General features: G+C 42.0%; 1 protein-coding gene and 1 long non-coding RNA gene across 4 annotated transcripts in view; both read right to left on the bottom strand.

Annotated features, from left to right (window-relative positions):
- The window catches only part of LOC146425386 (small conductance calcium-activated potassium channel protein 2-like), a 171110-nt gene extending 160994 nt beyond the window's left edge, over positions 1-10116 (bottom strand). The window contains exons 1-2 of one of the 3 annotated variants that reach the window (XM_085041586.1): positions 8580-9729; positions 8064-8159 (exon numbers count right to left, since the gene is read on the bottom strand). In XM_085041586.1, the coding sequence (XP_084897712.1) occupies positions 8064-8159; positions 8580-9662 (1179 nt within the window). In that variant the 5' untranslated portion in view covers positions 9663-9729. Of the gene's footprint in view, positions 1-8063; positions 8160-8579 lie in introns of all 3 variants that reach the window. The other 2 variants (XM_085041588.1, XM_085041587.1) reach the window with 2 other exon arrangements.
- Positions 1-12738, bottom strand: part of LOC146425378 (uncharacterized) — a 517591-nt gene that overhangs the window by 183184 nt on the left and 321669 nt on the right. The gene's annotated exons all lie outside the window — the stretch shown is intronic.

The raw sequence follows: 12738 nt of genomic DNA, 5'->3' as shown, positions 1-12738 counted from the left end.
ATCTCCCAACATGGCTGCCATCAGCCACTGTTCCTAATGTGGGAGAAGCCTTACTCTCTTCAGGGAAGATCAGCTTCATTGCTACTGGGAAAACTAGAAACAGTTTAAAAAGGATATATTCACTGAAAAAATTGGCTGGCAATATTTTTGCAAGGGAATAGAGGAAACAGAAGTTAAAGGAAGAAATACTGAATCTGAAGCTAGATAAAATGAGCTAATTTATTCATTCTGCCAAAGTAGTACATCTGTGACTCTAGGCTTAATAATGTATTTTTAATGAAAGATGAACACAATGTCCTGATAAACTTCTAACAGCCTCACTAAAAAATGCTCAGAACAAGGGTGCATTTGAATGGACAATGCTAGGTATTGCCAGGCCAACCATTCAGCGGCCTGACCATTAGATACAACCTCCTCCTATGTCCTAAAGGAGGCTGTTGGAAACAGGCATCTTCTACATTTAATTTCAATGCAAAAGGCCTCAGATCCTTTCAGTCACTGTTCATTAGATGCTTGACCAATGTTAAAGGATTGTCTATCCTGCCTTCTGTGTCATATGCATTACAGTGCTGCTTTTCAGAGACAGTAGGCACTTGTAACTTTTCCTGGGTCAACATGTTCTGCAGATATAATCTATTAAAAAATGTACTGAATGGAACTAAAGCTAAATATTTAGCAAATAAATACACCTAAAGTAATAATTTAACAGATATGATGTCTCTAGTTTTCTTATAATCAGCATGCTTTTCTGTTGTATGGAATGTGTATTAAGCTTCACTGGTACAAGGTAATTTTCAAGGCTATACATGAAGCTACTGCATCTTGGACCAAAACTGGCACATGATGAGATTTGTTGTTGCCTGATCCAAGGCCTATTAAAATAAACAGAAATTTTCCAGTATTTTTCAACAGGTTTTAAATCAGAATAAAATTATCGCTCAAAGTTTATTTATTTATTTTCACCTGTTATTCAACAGACTTGCTTTCTGTGCTCTTAATCTTCATTTGTTTTTGCAGCAGTAGTCTTAGCTGATGATTCAGCATACTTAAGCAAAGGCAAGCTAGACTTTTTGTTTTTTCTGGCATGGAGTCAACAGAAGAAGAAAGACAATGAGATAAACAAGCAACACCGATGTCGCTGTTGAGCCGCTAGCAGAGGAAAGGACCCAAGTTCTCAGTGTGGCAAGAAAGAAAGAGTTTATTATTTTGATTTCAATATATATATACTTTTCAGAGGTCGCCCAGATTGGTCAGCCAGAAACCTCCCCCTAAGCCTGATTGGCCAGGCCTGAACTGTCCAAATCTCGAGACACTGTTTAAAAAACATCCAAACTTTATCTTTGTTTATAAAACACAACGGAATGTTCTCACGAGAAAGACCTGTGCTAGCCACACACCACAACGAAGGCAAGAGAATTACATAGATATAAACAATTTTGCCTGCAGGATACCCATTAGTGCTTGTGATAGGAAACTGTAAGGGAGTTTAACTTCATATTTCTTAGAGAATGCAATATTTTTTCTGAGGAAATTTCCAATAAGATAAAGCCCCATAAGCAGTGTTTATTAGAACCGTGCATTATGGAATTTATTTGCACAATAAATAGTCAATAAATATATTTAGTAATGTCCCTTTATTTTTCCTAGTACTGCCTGCTCCATTTCTTCAAGTTTTCAGGAGACAGGGAAAAGGAGAAAACTCTCAAGTCTTCAGCAAGATATTTGGGCTCACGTGTGATAATTTTCCATAACGTTCATGAAGATTGAAAATGTTTCATTCCAAATCCATCAGTATCACATGATTTTCCCACCACTTCAGAACAATCTAGGGACTGAGGGTGCTTTCTCCCTGGAGACCTGGAAAGTGATGGACTGAATTCTAAAAATGAACTCTGCTGTGACAACAATGGCTTAACCTTAACTTTGAAGTCTGCGTGACTTTCCATAGGAGTTCTACTTGAGCATGAACTAACAGTCCAATTTATAAATGTTTAGAAATCTCAATTCACATACACACAAAATTAAAAAAAATAAGAAGAGTTCTATTCATTTCTGCCAAATATCAACAATTTTCATTTTTCTGTGTGAGAGCATCTGTATCAAGGGAAGAGGGGAAAAAAGGTTCAGATTCAGTCCAGAAGAACACAGGCTACCATTATTCAAGAAAGGCAATAGAAAGGATACCCTAATTAGTCCATCACCAAAGCAAAAGTATCCCAGTGGACATAGCCCTCCTACCCTGTGACAGCCATCTTTCAAGAAATACCAGGCTGTGACAGAATACCCAACAAAGGGAATTAAAAACATCTTACTAGCAACCTTGGAAAATATTGGTTTTAATTGTTTGAGTAATATAAGGAAGTGCCAGTAAAACTTCAAGAATTGTACATTTGTACATTTAAAAAGCATTTGTGTCTGTAGCAGTACAAGAGAGAGACAGAGAGGTCTATTTTCTCAGTAAAGGTAAAAAAAAATGCAGCTTTACCATGTGAACTGTTATCAAAAAGTCTCTTCACTTCCACTTGATTATTAATCTAACAGCAAATTGCATTAGGGAAATGTGGAACACTTAAGTTGTCTAGAAACAACAATTTTAATCATGTTGTATGCTGCTATTTTAATTACATAGAAGAAATTAACTCTATCCCAGCCAAGGCCAGGACAACCATGAAGTAACAAACTGTTTATGTATAAAGTGGGCAATTTATACATTGTAAATTATTATTATAATAGGATGACACTATCTTCTTAGCTCTTCCCTCCTCTACCCCTTCAGAAGTATATTTCTCAACTGGAACAGTAGTCAGAGAAATACCCGTTCTAGGCTGGGATAACAATGAGTTACATTTTTCCTACCAGTCTTCCAAACTGAATTAGCAATCACACAAGCTTAGAGAGTCAGTAATGAATATTTCATAATCTCCCAAGTGTAATGTTTTTAACAACATTACCAACATGACAACAATGAACCAAAATGAGAATACACAGATTTGGGGCTGTCACCATACTTGGCTCCAACATCATTACTGTTTTTCATCTGGCTTTTCTCCTGGGAGAAGGAGAGAGGTGAAGGAAGCATTGTTTGTGTTTTTATCCTCTTTTCTTGAAATGATAATGTAGGCTAAGAATCATCATTTGAAACTACCTGGCTTAATTTCATTGTTATTATAATCTTAACATTAAGTCACATTTAATAAATCTAATAGCTCCTGAATAACAGGATAACTAATACACTAAGTAATAATACAGAATAACTAATAAAAACACTAATTTTACTTATTATTATACTAATAACAACACTAATAGCTAATAATACAGAATAACTAATTAACTGTAATCACTGAAAACCTATTTGAAGAAAGCATTTTAACATTTCAAATTTTTCACAAAACTGCACAGCAGACAGTTATTTTTGTTTAAATACTGCAGCTATGCCATTCTGGAGACTTTAGTCTGTCAAATGCAGAGCTGTTTCATAGAATATAAAAATGAATCTGTTTTGCTAATAGATTTAGAATGCAAGGGTAAAAGTATGTTCAAAATTATGCACATGCCGTCACGCAGCAGGAGAACTCACTTGGCTGTACTACGGGAGGGAAGCAGGGGAGGCTGGCAGCCGCCCTCCCCTGCAGCACAGGTTGCTCTGAGCCAGGCCCAGCCCTGGCAAGGGCACCCCGGATAATGTGCAACGTGTGGTGCTTTCTGCGGTGCTGAAAAGGAGGCGGAGGACACACACCCCAACCTCACCCCTTATATACTGAGAGTGTTCCTGTTCCTCTACTGCTTATAAACTAAAAAAAGAAAGGGGAGGGGGGGGGGAAGAAAGAAAACAAACAAACAAAAACCCAAACCAAACAAACACCACATTTATCCCACATCCATAGAATATTATTGTAAAAAATCCCTATACGTCTTCTTAAATCTCCCTTCTAACTCCATTAAAATATGATGTTCAGCAGGTCTGAGACAAGCAAACTCACAGTTTGGGTTAACTGAGCAGCTGACTGTTTTCAAAACAGAACGCACAGGCAAGGTCATTTAAGTGGACAGACTAAAGTCACCCGCTATACTGTTAGGCACTACCATAGAGTTGCTTGCAGCATGGCTACTCAGACTTCCTACCAAGAAATCAAGGGCAAAGACTCAAAGACTACTGGAGGAAAAAAAAAAAAAAAAAAAAAAAAGGGGAAAAAAAAAAAAGGAAGAGCTGATTTTGGTTAGCAGGCATTTTATATCGCCAGGTGCTTCTACATATTAAATCTGCAAGCACTACTAATTGCTAAACTTTCGACTTCTTTCTCAACATGCTTTAGCTCATGTTTTGCAGGAAAATCTACTTTTCTTTCAGGTAGGTTTGCTTCTATCAGTGTACGAAACATACCGCACCGCAAGCAAAATACATTGCCATTCTGTTCTGTATAACAAAATTTATTGTCTTGATGAATTCCTGAAAATTTACATGATACTTACAGATAAAGTCTAAGTACTTTTCAGAGAAGAATAAGAAAGGAATGATCAAATTTGAACAAGGTCAGCAAACAGCTGGTGCTCCAGAACACAACCATCTATGGGCATGATTCTACAGACCTGATTAAAAAAATATTCCACTGCACATAGCAGGATATTTTCCCAAATTAAAGGCAAGTATCCCTTCAGAAAACAGTTTTAAGGGTGATTTAAAAACCATTACATTATCGGGCTTATGCAGTATTTTCTTTCACTTGGGGTAGGTTCTGTGCATTTCTAAGCTAAAATATTTTAAAGATAGTTTTTGTTTTCAGATTTAAGGTGTAACATAAATTTAGCACCATAGATGGATGTAGATATTTCTCTGTGTGTTTTTCATCTTATTTTTTAGAAAGTCAAGTGTGCATATATAAACATACTGTGCCTAAATTAAAAATCTATCAGATGTCTAACATATTAAGGGTGGTACAATGGCCTTTCCTTCCAATAGCATCCTTGAAAACAAAACTTCCCTTCATTTTCAAGATGAATGACAGAGCCTTTTGGAGCTGCAGATTATTCCGAGCTCTGACATGAGTACTGCAGCCTACAGTGGCTCTCAGACAAAACCATAGAGTAGCACTGTTTAACAAAAAGGTATGCTTGTATCCGATACTCTCAGGCAGTGTTGAAAACTACGTTAATCTTGATTGAGTCACGTGACTGCACAACTCCTTCCATGTAGTCTCATACATAAAGGAGTTCTTTAAAATGATCAAATAAATAAAATCAGAAACATGACTGAAGTTTTTTAAAAGATGATTCTTTCTGATCCATAACAAACCTCTGAAAGAATGAAAATGTGTATCCAATGAGCTGTAAAAAATATACAAATGTTGGAGTAACTACATACTGTAAGCTTGTGCATACAGAAACCTATGACTATTTGGTTGTATTTTGTTTTCTATTTAGTTTCTTGAAAATACATAGAATAATTCAAATACTTACAGAAGTTGGGTTTTTTCAACTTTGTTCTTAGTGCCTCAAGCACCACTTATAGCAAGGTACACTGGAGAACAAGGCTCCCACATTGCAGCAGCTACATTTATTTCTTTTTACACAAATAAAGAAACCTCTTCATCAGTATTCCAATAGTTTATAGTGATACTCTGTCACTCGACGCTTGCTTATTGAGTATAATAATATTAAACAGCTGCCCATCTTTGCTATCAATGCAAAGAAACTGGGTTCTGAGATAGAAATAGTATTTTTCATGTATGTATGGACTGCAGAACAGGATCCCATTTGGCAAAGAGTCTTCAGTAGTGCAATACTTCTCTAACAGTAGTCTAAGGAGGAGACTATGGTGTCCTTTCATATTAGAACTACAGCATAGAAGGAGGGTACTATACAATTCTCATTTTCTCCTTTTTGCCAATTGCTACTGCTGAAAAAACGTTCTTGCCCTTGAAAACTGTTGTTTCTGCCTGTAGCCCAAGGTATCTCTAATTAGACATAGCAAAACCACCCATGTATCTACAAATAAGGTATTTTTGACCTCAAAATTTTGAAAATTCTCTCTTATACATTTCAATTTAACTGAAATGTCAAATTGTAACTTCTTAAATAAAAAAAAATACAACTGAAATTAGAACTAAGTACCTGGGTGAAGTACTAATGCCTGAACAACAGGCCCTGAGCCAAAGTTGACCTCTAGATGAACCTTCCAACCAAATGTTATATATATATATATATATATATATTCACTCATTAATGAAGTATAGTTATATGTGCCCATTTATTGGCAAAGCATGTATTTACCTTTCCGTATCTAGAAACCAGATAAGGCCTCATCTGGCCTAATTGGGGGGGGGGGGTATAGGATCAAAGACAACTCCCTTGGTTCCTCCTTGAGCCCTGGCCAGGATTTGGAAGAAAGCCGACAGGAGAATGAAATTAGAAGTTATGTCAGCTTGTTTGTTTAACAGTATAAAAGCAGGGCTACTGTCACAACAAAGTGGGAGAGCCTTGTGACCTGCAAGGTGGATGCACTGCAGGATTTCCCAGTTACTGGGCGTGGTTTCCAGTCCTTCGCTGTGACAGCTTCCCCCACAGTTGATGTTTTGTGGATTTGGACGATGATTATGTGCATTGCTTAACTTATCCTTTTGTAATTCGTTGCTAATGATTATGTGCTTAGCTTATCCTTTTGTGATTCTTTGCAGTATTGCATTATAGTAAATTACACTATTCCATAAGTTGGTGTCTGTGTCTGTGTCTCTGACCCCACTGTGGCAGGATGTCTTCCCCCTCTCCCTCTACCACATGGCTGGTGCATAAGATAACTCAGGCTGGGTCTAACGCCCAGCAAGGGGTTATCTCTTGGTGCCCAAAAGTCAGGGGCTTCCAACCAAGAAACCACATCTTGGTATGGAGAGCAGATGTGGAAAGAGATGAAAAGAATAAGCACGTGACCGAAAGACACACTTTTACACTATAAAAGACACACAAATTATCACAGAGGCAGAAGTCTCCTACACACAAGCTGGAAATGTGCAAAGGCTTCTCCCCAGAGTCTGGACCCAGGCTCTGTTGGTTACTTTCCCGGGAATTGAGTGAAAGGATTCCGAGGTATACTTCACCACCAAATTGGCGTTGCTAAGATACATTGGTTCCTAAGTTATATTATTTCTTGCTAGCTAAAATAACAGGTACCTTTTCGCGCACTGAATTCTCTCTACTAGCAGTTTCTTTTATTTTATTCCTGTGCAGTATGTAGTTTTGTCCCAAGTCTTATGTCTGTTATTTTCTGTGTCTAATAAATGATAATTTATGTCATATTAGACCTAATCGGCCATTACTAAAAAACTTGCAAACGAGACCGGGTCTTGGGGTGCTGGCCACCCCAATAAGAGCTACTGCCTGCTGCCAAAGGCCTAGGCAAAAGGCAGAGATTTATCTAAGCTCTTGTCTCCATTCATAACGCCTACCCACCAGCAAAACACTGGGACAGGACATGTGACAGTATTTTTAGACTTACTCTACAGCTTTGATCATTAATTTCCCCCTACCTTTAGCCCTACCTGTCTTGACAGCTTTCCTCTGTCACATTTCCTAGTCACTGTAATTTCTATGGCATTAAATAAAACAAATCTGACATAAGGTTTCCCCGTATTTTTAAATATTCTAGTGTATGCTAGTATCTGAAACAGCACAGTGAAGATTACATACCTAGAAGTGACTGATGCCTCTTTCCCAATAATTAGCCCTGCTATCCAGAGAAAATTCACAGCATGACATTTAGTCACGTGGAAATAAGACTGTTGCTAACATCTGCTACTGAAAACAGCAGGTATGTCATAAAGTGTGCTATAACCTCAGAACTAAGTGATCCTACTAGCATAATCACAGGTAACAGTCCCTAACAGGCAATGCAATCTTATTTCTCTCCAGGGATGAAATACATTCACTGAACTTCAGGAAGCACTATATGATTCTTTTTGTTTTCTGAATCAGCAGGAAGCACAAAGTACTTACTGCAATAAGGCCTTTAGAAAAACTCACTCTGCAACCACAAATATGTAAACACTCAGCAATTCATAAAGTTAATTAATTACCTGAATTTCCCTTGCATGGTATACAATAATGAGCCCAAGCAAGATAATCGTGGAGAGGCTAATAAGGCATTTTAGAGCGAGGGAATACAGAGACTCCTGCAACAGAAAGACACCACTGTCCATCAGAGACCCACACACACACACGGAATCGTTCCCGCCCCGACGGGCTCCCCAGCCCCAGTGCGAGCAGCGGAGCCGAACTGGGAGGGGAGGGAGGATCGCCTCGCCTTAGTGTCGGGGCCGGAGGGTGCCTCACGGCGGGGCCAGGGAAGGGGGACACCTCGCCTCACGGTTGCAGAGCCGCGGGGTGAGCATCTCGTCTCAGGGCGGAGGACCAGTAGGCCCCCCACGGCAGTGCAGTCCCCCCCCGACAGGAAAGTGCAGCTGGCTGCGGAGCCGCCTTCCAGTGAGCCGGGACGAACACGGAGCCCACAGAAGGGGCGGGGGGGCCGGGGGTTGGGCTGCGTCGACCGCGCCGAGAGCGAGAGGAAGGCGGTCCGACGGCGTGGCAGGTACCTTCGTGTAGGCGCCCCAGGACAGCTCTGTCTCGATCACCATGACTACAATGCCGAACATGCCGAAGATGAGCGCGTAGTCGCTGAGGCGCTTGCGCTTCTCGAAAAGCGCCCGGCGGTGCCCCAGCTTGTAGCCGATGTTCTGGTTCTTCTTCTTGCTGGACTTGCCCCCGCCGTTGTTTGTGCCGCCGGAGCCGTAGGGCGCCAGGTTGTTGGAGTTGTGCTCGGCCTTGGAGACCACGATCTCCGGAGCAGCGGCAAGTGGCGGCTGGAGCGGCTGAGACTCAGAGTCAAGCTCGTGCAGGTTCCTGCGGGATGAACTCAGGTTGCTGAGCGGCCGCATGATGCCGCCGTTGTACCTGCAGCTGTTCATGGCTATTTCGGCGAAGGGGTTGCTCTCCCGACGCTGCTGGTAGTGGTGATGGTGGGTGCTGCTGCTGCTGCTGCTGACACTGCTGCTGGGACTAGCTGCTTGCTGCTGCTGCTGCTGCTGCTGCAGGCTACGGCACTGATGGTACTGGGGGTACTGGTGGGGCTGTCTGGACGAGCAGGCATAGCTGGAGGGGGTGAGCTCGCTGACGTTCAACTGGCTACTCTGCCGGGAGGAGGCGGAAGTGGAGAGCGGCGAGGAGTGAGTCCTGAGGGCACCCGAGAGAGGCGAAGAAGGGCAGAGCAGCGAGGGCAGGTTATCCCCCGCTGCTGCCACAGCGGCCCCATAGTAGGTGCAGTTGTTGCACTGGAGGCATGGGGTCTGCTGCTGCTGTGGCTGTTGGAGAAGACTCTGCTTGTCCTGGCCGTGCTGCTGCTGCTGCTGCTGCTGCTGCTGCTGCTGCTGCTGCGAGCAGAAGCCCGTCTGGAACTGCAATGGTGTTTCCATGTCAGAGGCGTTAAAGCCGCAGGAGCACCAGGTGGTGGTGCACCCTGCGCAATGCGTTATGGTCGACAGAGGAAAGGCTTGCTGCCTCCACGAAGGGCCCATCCTGGCCTCCGTAGAATGCAGCTGATTGGTCGGGCGGACCAAAACAAGGCGCATCTGGTCGGGGGAGACCGGCTGCGGCGTGAGACTGTGGAGAGATTCCCCCATCCGCCCTGCCCCCTCCCGCGCGGGGATCCCGTCTGCTACCGCTCCCGCAGGTAAGGGTTACCCTTCACTCCCCGCCCTGCCGCCAGTGTGCCCCACGTCACAGAAAGTCGGGGGGTCCTGAGGTGGGCGGGGAGAGCGCTCGCTGAGCTCGCTTCCGGGATTGTTCTCTGGGAGGAAAAGGCGGTCGCGGCGGGGCTTCCTGGCCCCGCCGCGGCAGCACACATCCTCGCTGTCTGTAGAACATAGGCACTACGCTGCTCTCCGGAGCTGTCCAGCGACGCCCCGTCGCTTTCCGGAGACGTGCAAAACAGCAGTGTCCTTGCTCTGAGGCCCTCACCGTGACCCTGGGGAGGAGGCGGTTCTCGGGGTCTGGTGCGGCCGACGGCCAGCACGGAGAAGGGCTGGGCTGGAGTGCGGCCTCAGGCCGTGCCCACAGGTCATCAGAGAGGTCGTAGGAGATCTCTCCTCTCCTGAAATTCGGGAAAGCCCAGGCTCCACTGGCTTCCAGGGCCCGGGATGGCAGCAGTTAGCTAATCGCTCGAGGGCCACCGAGGTATGTGGTTACATATAGTAATTTCCGATATTTTTCAGACCTGTAACAAAGGAGAGGATTTCTTTTGGTCACTCCTTCTTAAATAAAAAAATTAAGAAACTAGTCACTGGAAGTTTCATAGGGTTTTACGTCATCACCTGAGGGTGCTATACAAGGTGATTTATAGGTTAGGGACTTATTCTAATGGGTTATCAGAAGCTTTAACAGTGAAACAGGATCGTTTTTATTACGCAATTGAGTTTTTTCTGGATCCATTTTCCTGAAACTCTGTTCCACAGCAGTCTTTGTCACTTGCTACCATTTTGCCTCTTCACCTTCCTTTCTCTCCCAAATTCTCACTGAATAATTCATTATGGCAACTCCCTTACACCGAGCAATGTCCGAACCAGATAAAGTCTTTTGTCTGCATTTATTTAAGGAAAGATTCTTTAAGGAAAGAGCTTTGGAAAAAAGTTATTCACTTTATAGCTATGTCATTCTTGTTAATTATCTGTGATTATAAGAGAAGTTGGGTTTTTTTTCAGTCAGGAGGTGCTGTCTATGCACATTGAAAATTCAAATGTAATATTGCTCTTTAATAGCGTGGAAGGTATCTTTACAACTTTAACTTCTTTCAGATATTGAGGAAAAAAATTGCTAGGCCTTTCTAGGATAAAAACCTACGTCTGCATAATTTCTAGAACTTGCATAGCAGTTAGTTCAGTTTCCTCTGAAAGTCTGCATACTTGAATGGCTTCCATTTTAAGCAATTTCGATGAAGTACTGTGAATAGCTAAGTTTTTTAATATGCTCTGCTATAAAATTTAATTTACTTAATTATTAACCAAAGTGTACCTTTTAAAGCAAGCGCATATTGCACATATGCAGTCAAACAACTCTCACTAATGTAGTAACCATCATGGTTCTAAAATACAGGTAGATTATTCTGAGTGACCAAAATATTAAAATCTCAGAGTATGTTTATACAGCATAGATTATTTTAGAAGAAGTACCTAGAAATATGAGTCATCGGGAGCAGCTTTCCAAATCACCAGACTTACAGGAGGTTGCTGCCTAGGCATGGGACTTTTTATGAGATACAGAGGAAAAGCAGTTCAGGATGGGATTGCACAGGACTTACTATGGCATGGTTAGGGGAGGAACCAAAGGCAGGACAAGGTTTAGGTGATTTGGGGAGGAACAAGTGTGGACAAATAGAGGGGTAAGGGGATAAAAAGAGCCAGTCGCATGTAAATAGTTTGCTGGTCAGTACACTTGTCTGGCTATGCCCTGCACCTGATCAGTGCAGTCTGTTCTATCTTCTTATTAAATTCCTTTCTAACTCTTTCCTGGCGGAGGGCTCTATTATTTTTTCTATTGATACTTTATCATCAGTGCTTTCATTTTACCATCAAAACAGCTACCATGAATTTACATTGGGATTGCTGTAGTTGGAAAAGTCATTCTAGCTTGCTTAAAAACGTGATGCCTTATTAAGTTGTAAAATATGAAAGGTGGACTTTTCTTCTATCAAATGACAGATGCACAGCGTGTATAGTTGCTTTCAAATCTTAAATACACTGTATATGAGGTTCTTACACCTCTAGTCAATGGGCCTCCCAATTAAAAATGTGTGAAGTGTGGTTGCTTCATTGTGTTTATTGAGGGCTTTTTAATTTGTTTCTACAGTTCTGATTCTTTGAAAGACTCTACAAATTCTACAGAACATTGAAACTGTGTCACAAGAGTCCATCTCTTTGTTGTTGTCACCATCATACCTAAAGCCCTTTGGATGCATTCATATCATGTACTAGTGCCAATTTATGTTGTGGCCCCATTTGTAGAAATCATCTCTCTTGAGAAGTTTGCAAAATTCATATACATACAGAATAAATGGAAGCAAGGGAAGAGATGAAAGCTAATGTCCAGTTTTGTGTTGCCTGCAGTGCCACGTTCTACCTGATATGCACTTAATTGTATTTGTGTGTCTGGTGTTTCAATTTATGAGATGGCTCACTCGGAGAATAAGTTTGCGACAAAGGAATGGGTCTGTGACTGAAGGAAGAGCATCTTATTTCTCCCTTCCTAGCAAGGTTAATCTGGAGCGCCTCCCCTTCCCCCTTCCCCCTTTTGACATATTGTCCTTCATATAACAGGGTCTTATTAATCCCCTTCCTTACTACAGAGATTATAGGGTACTTACTTTTAATGTGACAGACAGAACCTCCAGTTCAGACAATAAAAGACAGGAAAGAATTATGCTGCTCTTCAACTGTTGTCAAAGTAGGCAGTTATTAAAGCAATCTGTGCTTCAAGTTGGCTCTGGCTTGATAAGTTCAGCAACCAAACAACTATTTGAAGTGATATACCTTTTGTGTATAACTAATAAATGCAATGGTGGGGAAGCCAGGCAAATATGGGGGGAAATGAGGTATTTCCATTTATATGTGGAAAAGGGAAGAGAGGAGAAGGGAGGGAGGTCTCAGAAGGATATAGATGATTTCTCGCTAGCCTCTGTGTAAGAAAGATGACTGAGGAAATGGA

Source organism: Lichenostomus cassidix, chromosome W (genome assembly GCF_008360975.1).
Source record: "Lichenostomus cassidix isolate B80296 chromosome W, HeHo_3.0, whole genome shotgun sequence".
Lineage (NCBI taxonomy): Eukaryota > Metazoa > Chordata > Aves > Passeriformes > Meliphagidae > Lichenostomus > Lichenostomus cassidix.
The sequence above is the reverse complement of the archived record's forward strand: the minus strand, read 5'-3'. Positions and strand labels throughout refer to the sequence as shown.